Source organism: Cryptomeria japonica, chromosome 11 (assembly GCF_030272615.1).
Source record: "Cryptomeria japonica chromosome 11, Sugi_1.0, whole genome shotgun sequence".
NCBI classification, from domain to species: domain Eukaryota; kingdom Viridiplantae; phylum Streptophyta; class Pinopsida; order Cupressales; family Cupressaceae; genus Cryptomeria; species Cryptomeria japonica.
Genome location: NC_081415.1, coordinates 256270083 through 256288555, shown reverse-complemented (window position 1 = coordinate 256288555; position 18473 = coordinate 256270083). Strand labels below are relative to the sequence as shown.

The 18473-nt window shown below is 34.7% G+C and overlaps 1 protein-coding gene across 1 annotated transcript; it reads right to left on the bottom strand.

The window, feature by feature from the left end:
* Window positions 1–1589: 1589 nt before the first annotated feature.
* On the bottom strand, window positions 1590–2159 carry LOC131069633 (SKP1-like protein 10). The gene has a single exon (XM_058005150.2). The coding sequence runs from the start codon at window positions 2157–2159 to the stop codon at window positions 1590–1592; it is 570 nt and encodes a 189-aa protein (XP_057861133.2).
* Window positions 2160–18473: the final 16314 nt, after the last annotated feature.

Below are 18473 nucleotides of genomic sequence, written 5' to 3'. Positions count from 1 at the left end.
AACCCTAACCATAGTCATATACCCCAACTATAATTGTAATCTTAGCCCTACCCTTAACCTTAACTCTTACCTAGCCATAACCCTAATTCCTAAACCTAAACCTAACCCTAAACCTTAACCCTAACCCTAACCCAAAAACTATCCCTAACCCTAACCCTACTCAAAATCCTAACCATAACCATAATTCTAATTGTCAAACTAATCCTAACCCTCACCCCAACCATGACATAAACCATAACCATAATCGTAATTTCCTAACCATAACCCTAAACCCTAACCTTAACAATAATTCCCAACCTAAAGTTAAAACCTAAACCTAAATATTATGTAAGCCCTAACCATGATCCTAACCTAACCGTAAACCCTATCCCAAACATCCTAACGCTAACCATGATTCAAGCCCTAACCTTAAGCATAATCACAAGCCCTAACCATGATTCAAGCCCTAACCTTAAGCATAATCACAAGCCCTAATTCTGATATTAATTCTAGCTATAACCCTAACCATGATGTAAACCCTAACATTAATCCTAACACTAACCATGATGTAAATGCTAACACTAGCCATAATTCTAACAATAACAATAATCCTAAGCCTAACCCCAACCATGATGTAACCTCTACCCCTAACCATAACACTAAACCCCTACCATAACCCTAACAATAATCCTAACTCCTAACCCTAACAATAATTCTAAACCTAAACCAAACCATAACCTTGATGAGGAACCTAACCACAATATAAACCCTAACCCTAGCCCTAACAATGATGTAAACCTTAACCTTGACCATAATACTAACCTTAACCCTAACCCTATCCATAACCATAATACTAACCATTTAATAAAGTTTTATATTATCATTAATTAAATTTTAATATATCTTACATTTTAGTATATGTTTTAATCTTGCAATTGTTTTTCAACAGATAAAATAAAATAAAATTAAAAAGATCAAACCAATAAAAATCGCATTAAAATCTATGATAATTTATAGATAGCTACAATATCACACATCTTCTTCACTAGGAATAGATAATGTAAATGGATTCAACGTTTCTCATTCAGTTTTTTTTAACTAATCTTATTCGCAAAAAACAACCGCGTTTATTAATGCGTTTGAATAACGAATTTATCTTTATTCGTGGATGGAAAACATCATGTCGATTCTTTATCGGCCACATTAATTCTTCATCTCTCATGGAATTTAGAAAATATTGAGCAACTATATGATATGGTTTACATTCTGTGTAAACAACAGAACTGAAAATAAAAAATAAATAGATAAAGAACTTCCATTCTTGAAATAAACATCAATCTAATAGAAACGAATGCTTAGAAAAAACTTGAGTCCATCCAATTAGATATATCATATAAATCAATCTAAAAAACCATAACTGAAGTGAACATTTGCCGAAAATAACACAATCTGTGTTCAGAATGAAACATGCAAATGATTTTATTCAAGGAATCATATTATCTTAATAGAAATCGCTCAAAAATCTGTGAAGAACTAAAAAAGATTTCTGAAGTGAACATTTGCATAAAACAACAGAATCTGGTCAGAGAGAACCTTTCAAATGATTTTATTCAAGGGATCATATTGTCTTCGTTGCTTACAATAACGGGGAACAACTGTGCGATCTCTTCTGTAACTTCGGGTATGGTGACTAATCGCTGGAGATCGCTCGTGTTCTCGCATTCCACAAGCGAATCAGCAACAGTTTGACATAATAGAAAATAAAGATGATTCACTTTTAGGTAATGAGAAACCTTGAGAAGACAGAATAAAGTTGGCATATCCCCTTTAAGTTCATCAACAAACGACTTTTCCCATTCATTCACAGCCTCCTGGGTTGTATTGTTGGATTTGGCAGTGGCATGATAATTACAGAAACTTAGCAACTTCTCCAATAATCTGGGAGAGATGCCATACATGGGTACACTTAGAATTGATGTTTCCTCCCAATAGCTCTTATCATTCTCGTAGTCTTGCATTAAGTCTGTAAGGTATTCGGATTGCATTATCACACTTTCATCCACTTTGAATTCTTGTTTATCCCAAGTCTTGAGAATCATTGTTTTGCCTTCCATTGCTGTTGATGAACTTAAACCAGAGAGCTCTGCAACTGATAGAACGAAACGAAACAAAGCTCTCATGGGTTTACTCAGAGGGATTGATTTATCTTATATAGGGATCGTCGGAGAAAAAATGAAACCCTATGTCGGTTAGGCTACGGTTTTGTAACTGTTTTTTAAGGAATTAATACATAGAATAAATGGCAAACAAACTAGTTTGTTAGTTAGATGTGTAGTTTTTGTTAGTTATTTAATTAGTTGGTTTGTACCATTAGAGCCGCAGTTAGGTGGTGAAGGTTGTAAATGGATGAGTGAAGAGGTTTAAGAATTGGCATTGGAATTTTTGTATTTGAATAGATTTGAAAATTGAAGTAAATAATAATATATGTATTTGGTATTTGAAAGAAAGGAGTTGAAAAATGTTGTGATAGATGATGGGTATTGATATTTTGATACTAAATTTGATATTAGAAATTGTTCATAAAATTTGATATGATATGAACAATTAGATAAATTATGAAAGAAATTAAAATCAACATTGATCTAGAACTGTATATAGTAGTCTATGTATTATATGGCATTCACAAAACAAAGAGAAATGTTGTCGACCAATGCCTTAGAGGATCTTGCCAAGTGAGGATCATGTTCTCCTTGGTTGAGCCTTTATTTTTGAATTGAGAGTGCTTCATAAAATATTGAAAGATAATGAATGCAATAGACACTACCCTACATGAGGGTCACTTGGATTCTATAATTTAGAAAATATAATGCTTAAGATTTTGAATGCAACAAGAGTAATGTAATGTCCTAGTATGTAACTTGGGTTCTAGGAGTAGAAGCTTGAAGCTAGAGTGACAAGAGTGCTTTTGGAAAGTTGTTAAATCCAGATATGGATCCCATTGTAAGTTGATAGCAGTAAATGAAAAAGAGAAATTTGGACATTAAATTGGTGAAAAGTCAGTATATGCTAGATGATGGAAGATTGCATGTTGAATGATTGCTAGAGTGAAAGTTATGATCAGGTGTGTAGGGATGGTATCCTTTTCACTTGAATTGGATACATAATTCAAGAGATTTGATGTGAGAAATGATGCACAATGGCTAGTTGCAAGGGGTCATACATGTCTAATTTGAATTTAGAATTCAAAAAAAAAAAATGAGTCAATTTTACAGAATTGAATTAAACAAGGTTTGATTTTGTCCACATAATCAATCCAGGAAAATAAATATGTAATCCATGATTGGTATTTATTTGAAAAGGGTTAACCATGTTTCCAAGAGTCAATCTAAAAATTTGGGTCAAATTTGATGCGAAAATACACAAAATCATGGATAATAGCCAATTACTCAAGATATCCAAGCAAAGTGGCATAAACAAAATAGTAAAAGGTCAATCTATGCACTTGTACCTATTAAAATTTTCCACCCTTTTGAGTGTAGGTGAATCTACATTAGTCAAACATGTTGAACTTGAAACAACTGCCAAAATACTTGACATGATGTCAAATAGCCAAAGTAATGATCTTGAGTCCACCTATGAAGTACACATGTACATTCAAAATTATTAATGATCTTGAGTCCACCTATGAACTACACATGTACATTCAAAATCATTGGTAATGATAATCCTCTTGATTTCATTACTCTAAACGAATATTGGTACATGAGAATCTCAAGGGTTAGGCCAATTGGCATCATCTAAACTTTTTTTTTCTTTTCTTTGTATATAAGTCTTTTTAGAGTTCTGTATGGGTGTCAACATTATCACAAAAAGAATATTCTTCAATATAGGATCTATTTGGATTGATAAACCAATTTAATAGATTAGTATTTGGTATTGAAAGTTATTGCAAATTGAATTTTTTCTACAAATTTTGGACCATGTATTTTTTAAGGCTAGCACAAAAACTCCAACCATATAATTCAAAAACACGAAACAAAATAGTATATAAATTTTAATATGTTCTAATTTATAAAAAGCATGATAGGCCCGTACCATTATACTGTATTACATAACTACATAAAAGTGCCATCTAGGACGCATAAGGAGGGCACACCTAGCAAAAAAAAAAGACCTAGCAAACAAAGACAAACAAAAAACCACTAACACAAACTAAACCAGAGATAGAGTTAACAACAAAAACCACCAATACATAAAACCTAGCAAAACCAACCAACTGCCAAAGGCACAAAGAGATGACCTACTTGGCGGAGGCATCACAATCCTGCCAATCCTTACATAAACTAAGTACTTTGTCAAAGAAGGAAATATTTTTGTTTGAATCGTTAACAAAATTAGTGGTACTAGAATCTGAGGTATCCTTAACCATGGAAGTAAGGGTCTCCACTGATGCAGAAGGAGATGAAAGATGTTGCTTGTGTTTGGCTCTCCTCTGATCGATTTCATCCTATATAAGTTTTAATATGTTGGTTCTTCTTTGTTCCAATAATTCTAAATATAATTTGGCATGAAATATCCAACAAAAACCTAAAGAAATATCCTAATCTTCCCTAGAGAGAAAATCTATCCCTTGCGAAAGAAATGAAATTCCCTTTATATGATAGGTAACCTAGTTTATAAGATATCATGGCTTAGATCAATCATTATAATAAATGTCCTAGATTTGGTGAGGTATGAGTGATAGCGAATATCTCTAGCGAAGATTTACAAGGCATAGAAGAGATCCATAAAATCTATATATTGAGGATAGCAAAAACCATCTAACATCTAAATAATATCATTATATTGGTAGAGTTTTTTTCCTCTCACTTTCTAGTGTGAGTAGTATGAAATCCATTTCTCACAAAATAGGAATGAACTTTTCAAGAAGGAAACCTCTCTCTAAAAATTGTAGGGGTTAAATCTAGAAGTACATGTATTTTGACATTTTACAAAACACTCATTACACCTACCACATTAATGACAGTTTTATGTATTATACACAATATTTTCCCACCCAAACCCTATTAAAGATTAAATAGAATCTATTATATACAATTCATAAAAATAATTTTGAAACTCAATTCTAGAAGAGGAAAAATGATAGTGTTGGGAGTTGGGACATAGAAGAAAATGATGAAATTTGACGCTTTATTTCAGTTTGGGAAGTAGAATAAATTAATCAACTCTAACACTTTGTTAGTATTTCTCTAAGGCAAGGAACACATACCTTTGACTCTAAAAGATAACAAAAAGTGATTAGAAATGAAGGATAAAAAGGAACACAAAATCAGACCATAAGGAAAACTAGGAAGTGAAAGGTTGAAATTCCAACTCTAGAAGAATACATACTAAAAATGATTGAGAGTTGGGAGTTAGAAAAACCTCTTAATAGGTACTCAAATAGAACCAAGGCTAAAAATTTGACCTTGAAAGATATAAAATGGTTGTGTTGGGGATCGAGGGATAGGGGAAAATCTAGAAGGCATGACTAAACAAAAAACTTTGAAACATTGAATTTTCATGAATATACTAAGGAAAGGGCCTAAACAATTAGGAATTTAATATACATGCACTTCATCAACATTTAAAATTTAAATATGTTTATCCATGATCAAGGGTGGGAACAAAACAAGCTAGGAAAAATGATAAAAAATAAAGAATATGGTAAATATATTCGACACCATAAACTGATAACACTATGTATTTATCATATTAATTTAATAGACTATGTATGCAGTACAAAATATTTAAAAAAGTAAGTATAATCTAAGCATGGTAACATGCAATCATATAAAGTACAACTATGAATGAATATGTTATGCAAAAATCATGAAAATCTTTTAAATGATAAACATGGTAACTTCATGGACTAGATCTAGTATATCAAATTAATAATGATGTTGGCCTAACATGGGCAAATATTGGTGATTTGGCCCTTAATGATTAGGAGGACCCATGTAACTACATTAAAAACTAGTGTGACATATATGCCCCCAATCTAACATCCAAGAACATGAGCACACATTGGTACAAATAAAGTGATAAGTCCCTAGTGGTGATAAAGATGTAAGTGCATAACATGCAAACAATAATTTTGGGAAGACTCCAATATAACCCTTAGAATATGGCTAGTTCATGTTGGTAGACAATGTGATAGGGAAAGAAAAAATCCTAATGCTTCCATTGTTATAAAGTAGCTCCTTAGGACATGAATAGGTCACTACAAGTGAAACAATGTAAGATGTAAGTGTGTAACATTGCATCAAGGTAAAGGACCTTGCATGGGAAAAATAATGAAATGATGTGTGTAATGGAGAAGAATATGATGCATACCTCATGTATAGATGTAGTAATAACACAAGATGTAATGGACAAGGCATGATACCCTTGATATAACTTGAAAGATGTATCAGTGTAAAGTCATTCTCAATGTGAAATCATGTAGATAAATAAGCATGGAGATACAAAGAAGTAATATAGGATGATGTAATTGTGAAAGCACTTTCATGAAGCTAGTGGCCCCCATATGGACAAAATTTAGCACAATAAAGGTCATAAATGAAAAGAGGCATGAGAAAGATATTGATCAATAAATAATCACATCATTCACAACCTCTAAACCTTTTGTTTAGAAAAAATAATTGTTTCAAGTGCATGATGTTAATATGGTTTTTTGTCAATTTTTTGACAAGAGTGTAAATATTAAATTCACTAATATCATATCAAGAACTTGTGATTGTAACCGAAAATACTTGACATGATGTCAAATAGCCAAAGTAATGATCTCGAGTCCACCTATGAAGTACACATGCACATTCAAAATTATTAATGATCTTGAGTCCACCTATGAATTACACATGCACATTCAAAATCATTGGTAATGATAATCATCTTAATTTCATTACTCTAAAGGAATATTGGTACATGAGAATCTCAAGGGTTAGGCAAATTGGCATCATCTAAACTTTTTTTTTTGTATGTCTTTTTAGAGTTCCGTATGCATGTTGGCACTATCACAAAAGAAGATTCTTCAATGTAGAATCTATTTTGATTGATAAACCATTTTATTAGATTAGTATTTGGTATTGAAAGTCATTGCAAATTGAATTTTTATTACAAATTTTGGACCATGTAATTTTTTAAGGCTAGCACAAAAATTCCAAACATATAATTCAAAAACATGAAATGAAGTAGTATATAATTTTTAATATGTTGGTGTTTATTCATTCCAATAATTCCAAATATACTTTGGCATAAAATATCCAACAAAATCCTAGAGAAATTTGCAAATCTTACCTAGAGAGAACACCTACCCTTGCAAAGAGAAATGAAATTCCCTTAAAAGGATAAGTAAGATATGATAGCTTAGATCGATCCTTACAATAAATATCCTAGATCTGGTGAGGTATGAATAATATAAAATATCTCTAGCAAAGATATGCAAGGCATATTAGAGATCCATGAAATCTATATATCGAGGATACCAAAAACCATCTAACATCTAAAAAATATCATTATATTGATAGAGTTGGTTTCCTCTCTCACTCTAGTGTGAGTAGTATGAAATCCACACCTCAAGAAGTAGGAATGATTTTTTCAAGAAGGAAACCTCTTTCTCATTGTTGTAGGGGTTAAATCTAGAAATACAAATATTTTGAGACTTTACAAAACACTCATCATGTTGGCATTCTACACTCCTATGAGAATAGTTGATGTTGTCATTGATGGCAACCATCTAGTAAACAACTGGAAAGTGACCGACAATTGGTTTCTACATGCTCGACATCACAAACTTCATACACCGGCAGACACCGACACCGGCAGATACTTCATCGACATTCGGATTACATCGACAACAAAGCCTACCGACACTCCAACTGACATGGGATAAAGTTTTGTTTATATGAATTATTTTGTAATGTAATTATCTTTTGTAAGCGGACATGGTATATTGTAAAAGACTCATATATGTATGAAATCTTATAGGTCATTTTATGAGACTGATGCGAGAAAGATATAATGTGTGATATGACAATTTTGTATAAGGTGGTATAGTTGATAGCGAAGGTTTTGGTTATTGACTGAGCTTAAACCGGTACTGAATCTGACATGAGAGATGTTGTTTTGAGCAGTACATTGTATTGGATTTGATAATCCATTTTGTAGTTAGTGTGAATCTTTATTGAGCAGTGAGCTCTAGGCTATTGGCCTCCCTGCATGTGTAGACCCCTCATTGTAAGTAGTATTTATTCATTGGCCAGTGAGTAAATATTGGGGGTCACAAATCCCACCGAGGTTTTTCCCACACCGGGTTTCCTCGTTAAATATCTTGTGTTATGGTGTGTCTCTATTATTTTTGTTTATTGCAATAATTCTTATTTATCGGTACACCATTTTGGGATGCAAAATTATTAATAAGTTTAAATATTTTGTTAACCGGTTAGACACTGATTCACCCCCCCCCCCCCTCTTAGTGTCTTTGGGACTGTCATTGAATCTAACAATTGGTATCAGAGTCTGGTCCTCTATTTTCAAAATCCTAATAGCTTGAGGAAGATTCTGACACCGGTACAGATGGAGAAATTAAGAAAATAGTTGGAAGGAGCCCTTGAAGATTTTGATGCAGAAAAATTAAAGAATATCAAACTTGAAGATGATCTGAGGATTGCACAGTAATTCATTAAAAGACTTCAGGAGAACTTTGCTATAACACAAAATAAAAGAAAAGAACTTCATGAGAAGATGTAGAATGATGATGATGAAAAAGAAACTCTTAGAGACATTGCAAATAAGTTGAGACAAGAAAATAGTAATATGAAGAATGAAATACAAGATATGACTATGAGATTATGTAAAAATATTGAAGACATGAAGAAGAATGAAGAAGACTTGACTAGGAGACTTAATGATGTTGGAAATGAAAATGATATGTTAAAGATAAACTTGATTCACATGCAACATGATAAAGCTGAGCTGGTGAGACAAGTTGGAATTATGGAAAATGAGTTAGCTACTGCAAATAAACACAAAGAAAAACTCAAGAAAAGTTCAGAAGAACTTGATGACATGCTTAAAAAATAGAAACCTAATGGAGATACTAATGGACTTGGATTTTAACATGGAGTAAGTTCCGGTACTGCAAACAATCAAGATCAGAACAAACGAGTAAGATAACCTAATGCTTATAAATTTAATGACAAATGTTTCAATTGCAACAAATATGGTCACAGAGAAAATCAATGTAGATTTATAAATAATCAGAATACAAACTCACCCACCAGTCAATGTTCCAAATGCAACAAAGTTGGTCATAATTTAGAAAATTGTAGAATGAATGTGAAATGCTATGTTTGTGAAAGATTTGGGCATTTATCTAATCAATGCAGATCACAAACCGGTCAAGGATATGGAAAGGCTATTCAGAGGAATAATGTAACCTGTTATGCTTGTAACAAGATTGGACATATTGCTAAATTTTGTAGAAGCAAGAATACACCGACAAACAACAAAGGATCTAGTTTGAAGGGAAAAGAAAAGGTAGATGAAGCTAAGCAAGAATTTTCAAAACAATGGATTAAGAAGAGTGATCAGAGAACTGATGAAACTATATCTTCACCGGTAGAACAGAGTAATCCTCCACCGCCAAGAGATTCTTCATCTAATTGAGGAACAATCCTTAGGGGGTATTGTAGCAAGTTGAAGATCATGCATTCTACCCTTGGTTGATGGTGAGAATATACATTTCCTCTTTACCGACGAATGTGTTAAGTTTTCACTTAACTGACAAGCATATAATGTTGTTTTAAAGAAACTTTTGGCTATAAAGCACTGGGAAACCCTCATTTCGAACTCATAGAGAATTTAAATGATTAGAGAGCGAGAAATTGAGCAAGGCATTCTAAGGCAAAGCTGCGAAGTGATTTTCAAGCATTCAGAATTTCGATTTAGAGGTATTTATCTTTGAAATAGCTTCCTCATCTTCTATTCCAGAGTTTATTTCGAACCCTACCATTGTGGAAAATGTTAAACACCCTAGACCCGTATTCAAGATTATCCTCGAGATTGCGAAACAAGATGATTTTGTAGGAGCTTTTTCAAAAATCCCTAAGGGTGTAGCATTTGCAGAAGACCCTAGAATTTACATACATTGCAACATAGAAAACCTAGGGACTGAGGAGTTGAAGAAAATGTTTATTGAGGTCATTTCTGATGAAAATGGAGTAATCAAACCCAAACATAAGATTGTGAAAAATATAGGTTTTGTAGAGATTCTGAACATTCCTGAATTTCCTAAGGAAGTTATCAAACTTGTATTGAGCAGAGTCCATGGAGATTTCATGTGGTTAGAATCTATTTACAAAATAACCAGGGAAGCAATTAAGGCAGTTACTGGTTTACCTTCAACCATTAGTAGGCCTGATAAAACGAAGAAGATACCCAACATAGGAGTTATGGATTTAACCGAAGCAACATCTGATAACAAGTTACTTAAAGTAAATGATGTTAAGGACATAAATGTAAGATATGTGAGTATGGTACTAGGTTACAAAGCTACTCATGCAAATAGACTAAATTATGTTTCTAGCCTATGTATTCACAGTGCATATGAGATGGTACACAATAATGCTAAGATTGATGTGTGTGAATGACTTAAAGATAAATTAATTGACAACCTGAAGAAGATTAAGGGTGACAAGAAAGGTACTTTCCATTTTGGAAACCTTTTGGTATGTCTGATGTTGTACTTTACCAAGGAGATACCCGACATAGGTCACAAGGATTTTGGTTATCACATCCCGGTAGGAAAATAGATACAAGATGCTTTCACCGATATGGGCACTGACAATGTTAATAACATTACAGAATATTTCAAAACATTCCAATTTAAGATGAGAGCAAGAGAGAGACTACCACAAAACATAGTTGATAAATATGACAAGGAAATCTACTTTGTTATTAAGAGAGATGAAACTTGGGTGGAAGCAATAAGTCCTAGAACTATTTGGGTTACGGAGATGGTATAGGAGTTGAGAAAATACAACACCACAGGAGCCCAAATGATCTCTGCAAGCTGAAAACCTGTTACAAGGAGAAGCAAGGAAGCAAATAACAGAAGGAACAAAAACACAAGAAAAATATGCTCCAAAAGAGAGAGCTCAATAATCTCCAAAATGTATTGTCAATAATAATCCTTCTTCATACAATGAAAATAAAGAACTTAACCTTTAATAGGTCAAGAAACCCTAAAAGGGAAAACCTAGGTTTGCATATAATAATTAATTATATGCACCTAAAGTTAGCTTAAGTGTAAAAGAGATAAAGGGAACTTAAATAATTAAATAAATATTGTTTAATTAATCAAGTAAATACCCGAATACTCTAACACCCCCCCTTAAGCTAGACTTAGGGAGAAGCTAAAACCTAGAACAACTACTGAAAGCAATAAAGATGGGTCTCGACAACAAGGCCTGATCAGGTACCCAAATACAATGAAATCTCTATGAACTGGAGAAATAGAGAAAACCACATGGGAAAAAACTCTACTCCAAAAAGAAATGGAAAAAAAACACTACTTAAGCATGAAGAACCTGCAAACTTTGTCGAAGAATAACTACTGATCTGAAGAACCTCCACTGAAATAGAACATGACCATGTAGAGAAGACTATAATCTGCATGAGTGCCCTCAAATGACACTACTCAAATCAGATGGCAAACAAGGAAAACACTGAACTCGAAGATACAGATGGCATGAGACACCAAAGCCTGAAGAGCTGATCAATCGAACCACGGAAGCATTAGAACCAATAGGACAAACCTCCCCATAATGCTGAAGAGGGAGAGGGATAGGTACACTGAAAAGAACAGCCAACAAGAACTGCATGACGAAGAACCAGGAACATCAAAGGTGTTGAGAAAAGTACATGGTGTCATGGAAGGAACACTCACTTGAGACACAACATGAGGTGAATGTCATGGAAGGAACACTCACTTGACAAAGGTGGATGGAAAACAAGGCAAACATCAACCCCCTCATGGCACTTTATAAGTAGTGCATGTACAACAAGGCACAAGATGTGCATCCCAAGTAAACAATGCATGATGGCACTTTATCTTAGTGCATTTGCATAAAGACAATGCTACAATTATAAGAAGATTAGAAATAGATACGAGAACCAAAATAGAGACATCCGAACCAGACAAGAGATCCCAGGACCTCAAACAACCAAGATATCCACCAGAGTGCTGAAAAGCAAAAAACTGAATAAAATATGCATGGAGTAGAATCTGGAAGCAAAACTCATATGGATGGAAATTACACAACACACGCTTTCTGAAAATATAAATTTTTCAAAAAACAGAGGTCAGATGCTCATTCTATGGATCCCGGAGTGCAAAAAAAAGACCTCACTTTGACTAGAAAAAAACATAGTCAAACAAAAAAATTGGAAAAAATAACCAACATGACGAGGTTCGGCTCGGAACGAGCTTTCCAACACCTATTCATTTTTGAAAAAATGACTCCGTATGCCCAAGATATGGCCATAAAACCAAACCCCCCCTGAAAGAGGCAAAAAAGGTAGTCTGGTGGCTGGGCGGTGCTCTGGTGGCCAGTGGGTGGCACTCCGGTGGCGACTGGGCGGAGCTTTGGTGGCTGGCGGTTTGCAGCGGTTGTCAGGCGGTGGATTCCGGCGGGGCTAGAGGGAGGCCGCCGGGGGCCACAGGGAGGCCGGCGATGGCAGAACGGGGGAAAGGCCGATGATGGCAGTGCAAGGCCGGGGCGGAGTGGGCTGCAAGGGATAGCAGGTGCAGCGGGTGGCGAGAGTGGGCTGGGAGGTGGCGAGGGCCGGGAGGCGGGGGCCGCAGCGGCGGCAAGGTCAGGGAGAGCAGCAGCCCCAAGAAGAGAAGGCTGTCGGTGGGAACGGAAGCCGGGCCTGCAACAAGGCAGGGGCCCCACGGTACCCTGCGTACCGTGGGGGCCCCCAAAAACTCTGTTTTTTTGCCAAAAAAATTTGTGTGCCCTATTTTTTGATTTAAAATTTTTTTTTTTGAAGATTTAAAAAAAAAAAATCAAAATCCAGCCTGCATGCTGTAAAAAGGCAAAATATTTTGTTTTTTTTGAAATTTTTTTCTCGAACTACGTGCCAAGGCAGTATGACCTAGATCTAGAGAAAAAATACTCCCAGAGGCTCAGGAACCAAAAAAGGTCAAATTTTATATGACCATAGGGGTTTTTAGGCCTTCTGAGCATGATGGTGAGGTGTGTTTAGGCCCAAAGTGCTCAGAAAAAAATCCTATACCTAGGTGCATAAAAAAACTTTCTGAAACCCCAGATTTGGTTCCAATGCAAAAATTCTCAAAACAAGAACAGGTAGCTGCAGATCTGAAGCTCTGATACCATATAGGAGTTGAGAAAATACAACACCACAGGAGCCCAAATGATCTCTGCAAGTTGAAAAACCTGTTACAAGGAGAAGCAAGGAAGCAAATCATAGAAGGAACAAAAACACAGGAAAATATGCTCCAAAAGAGAGAGCTCAATAATCTCCAAAATGTATTGTCAATAATAATCCTTCTTCATACAATGAAAAGAAAGAACTTAACCTTTAATAGGTCAAGAAACCCTAAAAGGGAAAACCTAGGTTTGCACATAATAATTAATTAAAATAATTAATTTTATGCACCTAAAGTTAGCTTAAGTGTAAAAGAGATAAAGGGAACTTAAATAATTAAAAAAATATTATTTAATTAATCAAGTAAATACCCGAATACTCTAACATATGGGATATGAGGTAGACTTATCTATTTTGGAAACTTATGCTAAAGCTCTACTTGATGCACCAAGGGAGCTGTCTGAGGAATTCTTTGGAAATACAGAAACCATAGAGAGTAAAGTGTCTATGCAAAAAAGGACTAAGAGAAGAGAAAAATTCATTAGAGATGCCTCCAAGAAGGTAAAGGAAATCAAAGAAAATGTCAGGAACATCACTGGTATATCGGCAAATGAACTTGAAGGACTACTACCTGAAGCACATGTTTCACCGGTTGTAACATCTTCCGACATTGACAGTGGTAAGGCTGCTGAGTTTAAAAGAGTAGAAAGGAAGAGAAAACCCTCACCAGTACCATCTCCTTCAGAAAACCAAGACACAAAGGAAGAAACAATAGGTAGTTAGGGAACCGAAGAAGAAACTTACACCTAAGAAGAAACAGACACCGGTTACCCCCACATTGAATGATTTACTGAATGAGATAATAGAGGAAGGTAATTTGTCTAATGTAAGCAAATGGTATAACACTTCAAATGATACTGACATAAACACCATTGAGGAAAGCATTGTCTTACACTTTGATATATACAAGAAAGTTTTGATAGAAGTGATTGATGAGCTACCAAATGATCTCTACATGAGACTAGAAGCAAAAAGGCTATCAGTGATGGAATTGGATAAGAAATTGAAAGTTGAAGCACTCTTGGCTGTTCATCCGGTAAACTCCAAGGAAGAAATTGATGAACTTATCTCTGAAGCTAACTGATCTGTATTTGTTAGTGGACACTGACAAGTAAGCCTGATGGATGGAAGGGTGAAAGAGATTGCAGAGGAGATTGCAGATAAATGGGATATATTCTTTGTAGAGAAGGAAAAGTAAGAGGAAAAGAGAAGACCTAAAAAGACATCCAAAGTATATCAGAAAGACAAGGACAAGGGTAAAGGAAAAGTTGGTGGTATTCCAAACATAAAGGTTACCGATAACCTTCCACCGTCTCCTTTGGATACACCACCGACACACTCAGTAGATCCACTGGTTACTGATACTGAAGGTATAACACATGATAATACTAACCTCGAGTCTGAGATACTCTTTACAATGAATGTGGATACTCAAGAGGTAAACATTGTTGTAGATAAAGATAATTCAAAGGTTAAGGCAGATAGTGTTGATAAAAGCAATATTTCAGAGAAATCGGCACAAACTGTTGACTCTTAGGAAACTGAGATACCGATTCAAACAGAGAAATCGACAGTGAATAGAAAACCCATAGAGAACAAAGGTACTAGCATAGGATCACCGGAATTTGAGAAACTGACAGTAGAACTTTCAGAGAAACAAATAGAGCTAGAGGTTCATGTTGAGACTGAAAAATCGGCTGTTATAGAGACACTGAAACAATCTGAGAAACCATTAAAGGTTGAGGTGAAAACACAAACAGATCCACCAGAGGAAAATAAAAGCAAAATGGTTACATCTGATGGAAATAAAGATGAGACACTGAAGGTGATTGGTCAGACATCTATTGAGATGAAATCTATAGCTGAACTGAGTACATCTATAGGTGAATTTAGACCTACAAATATCATAGAGGTACTTTTGGATTCTATAAAGAGGATAACTGATTGCAATGCATTGGATTTTAAGGCAATTGACAACACTTTACCTATTCTTAAGATGATTGCACCAAATTGTAACATAGATCACATTAAGGATTCTTTAGGTAAATTGGACACATTGTCCAAATTCATTTCTGATAATGTTATAACTATAGACAAGGTGAATGAGGATATCATAAAGGAGAGAGTTAAAAAAGAGAAAAACACATTATTTGAAAAGACAATAAAGAAATGTACTGATCATGTGGATACACTTTTATCGGTACTCAATTCTATAATTTTGGAGTATAAGGAGCTATATAGGGAAGTATGTAAACCTTACTATTTGATTGAGGACATTGATAATGAGATCAAGAAGACACAAAAAGAAATTGATGACATTGCAGATAATATTATAGGTTCATCCAGACTCATCAGTTTTTGAATAGAAAATGGCAATCTTTGAGGAGAAATTAGAAAAAATTGAGAAAGACAAGGCAAGGATAAAGTCTAATGCCTGGGAAGTAAAAGATAAACTTGGTTCAAGGCTGTATAATCTGATTACTCAGAGAACTAAATTGTCTAAGGCAATAGTACAAGGAGAATGATCACTGGAGCAGTAGATACACTATCTCACTAGTATGATCCAGCAGACTGAGGCAACTTTAGATGACAACAACAAATTTATGCAGAGGTTGAATATGATTTTGGTGGACATCTTTCATATTGTAACCAACCTGTTACAAACCTTGAGATAGCATTTTTGTACTCTTTTGATGAAATCCTTTGTCATTGATATCAAAGGGGGAGTAGTGGAGAAAAAAATGAATGTACAGAGGAGATCACTTGCTCAGGGGGACCACATCTTTTCGGATTTCAATTTTTGGATAATAGTTTTGATTTTTCTCATGAGTGTTGCCATCAATGCCAAAGGGGGAGATTGTTGGAATTCTACACTCTTATGAGAATAGTTGATGTTTTCATTGATGGCAACCATCTGGCAAACAATTGGAAATTCACCGACAATTGGTTTCTACATACTCGGCATCACAAACTTCATACACCAACATACACCAACACCGATAGGCACTTCACCGACATTCAGATTACATCGACAACAAAGCATATGGGCACTCATTTTGACATGGGATAAGCTTTTGTTTATATGAATTGTGTTGTAATGTAATTGTCTTTTGTAAGCCGACATGGTATATTGTAAAAGACTCATATATGTATGAGATCTTATAGGTCATTTTATGAGAGTGATGAGAGAAAGATATAATGTGTGATAAGGAAATTTTGTATAAGGTGGTATAGTTGACAGTGAAGGTTTTGGTTATTGACTGAGCTTAAACCGGTATTGAACCTAGCATGAGAGATATTGTTTTGAGCAGTACATTGTATTAGATTTGATAATCCATTTTGTAGTCAGTCTGACTCTATATTGAGCAGTGAGCTCTAGGCTGTTGGCCTCCTTGCATGTGCACGCCCCTCATTGTAAGTAGTATTTATTCATTGGACAATGAGTAAATATTGTGGGTCACAAATCCTATCGAGGTTTTTCCCACACGGGGTTTCCTCGTTAAATATCTTGTGTTATGGCGTGTTTCTATGCTGTCTCTATTATTTTTGTTTATTGCAATAATTCTTATTTACCGGTACACTATTTTGGGATGCAAAGTTATTAATAAGTTTAAATATTTTGTTAACCGGTTAGACACTGATTCACCCCCCCTCTTATTGTCTTTGGGACTATCATTGAATCTAACACATTACACCTACCATAATAATGGCACTTTTATGTATTATATACAATGTTTTCTGACCCTAACCCTATTGTAAATTAAATAGAATCAATATACTTAATTTGTAAAAAAATAATTTCAAACTCTGATTCTAGAAGAGGAAAAATGACTTTGTTGGGAGTCAAGATATAGATGAAAATGATGAAATTTGACACTTTATTGTAGTTTGGGAAGTAGAATAAACTAATGAACTCTTAACACTATGTTAGTGTTTCTCTAAGGCAAGGAGCACATATTGACTCTAAAAGACAACAAAAAGTGATTGAGAATCAAGGATAAAAAGGAACAAGAAATCATACCATAAGGAAAACTATGAAGTTAGAGGTTGAAATTATAACTCTAGAAGAATACATAGTGAAAATGATTGAGAGTTGAGAGTCAAGAAAAATAGTTTTTGAAAATGGGAAAACAGGTTTTGATGGGCCCCTGAAAACCAATATAGTCAGAAAATCAAAAGATAAACATTACAGCGCAACTAAACAAAAAGACAAAAAACAAAGGAAAGACAGTTGGCGAACAAAACACCAACAAACAAGAGAATGCAGATTATAGACCAAAAAAGACGGACAGAGGCCCAGGCTTAGGTTAATTTCTGAAGCATTTATGCCGCTTCTAGTTCCATCTATTCCATATTGTCCACTGCCTGCTTAATATCCTTGATTTCCTTAATGTTTCTTTGCATCCTTTTAGTGCTTGCTCTCATTCTTCTCCCAAGCCCTGTGTCCTTATGGTCTGGGGTGTCATCCTTAACATCAATAATGCCTACCGTGATTTTATCCCCTTGGTAGTTCTCCAGCTTGTAGATAAGGGCTTTCATGCTGGCCGAGGTAGACTTCAAAATCTTGTGGCTTTGCTCACCTATTTTTTTTAGCATTTTCTCAACTCCATCAAGTCTCTTTTCATTGGCACCTGCTCTGTTTTCCAAGCTAAGAAAGCTATTGCAGTTAGCGTTGATAATCTCCTCAGTGTTACCAATCGCTTTGGTGAGCTACTCAAATAGAGATAAGGTTGAAACTCTAACCTTGACAGAGATAAAATGGTTGCATTGTGGATTGAGAGATAGGGGAAAAGCTAGAAGGCATGGCTAAACAAAAAACTTTGAAAAATTAAATTTTGATGAAATCACTAAGGAAATAGCCTAAACAACTAGGAATTTAATATACATGAACTTCATTGACATTTAGAATTTAAATATGTTTAGCCATGACCAAGGGTAGGAACAAAAGGAAGTAGGAAAAATGATCAAAACGAAAAAACCATGGTAAAAATAAAAAAGAG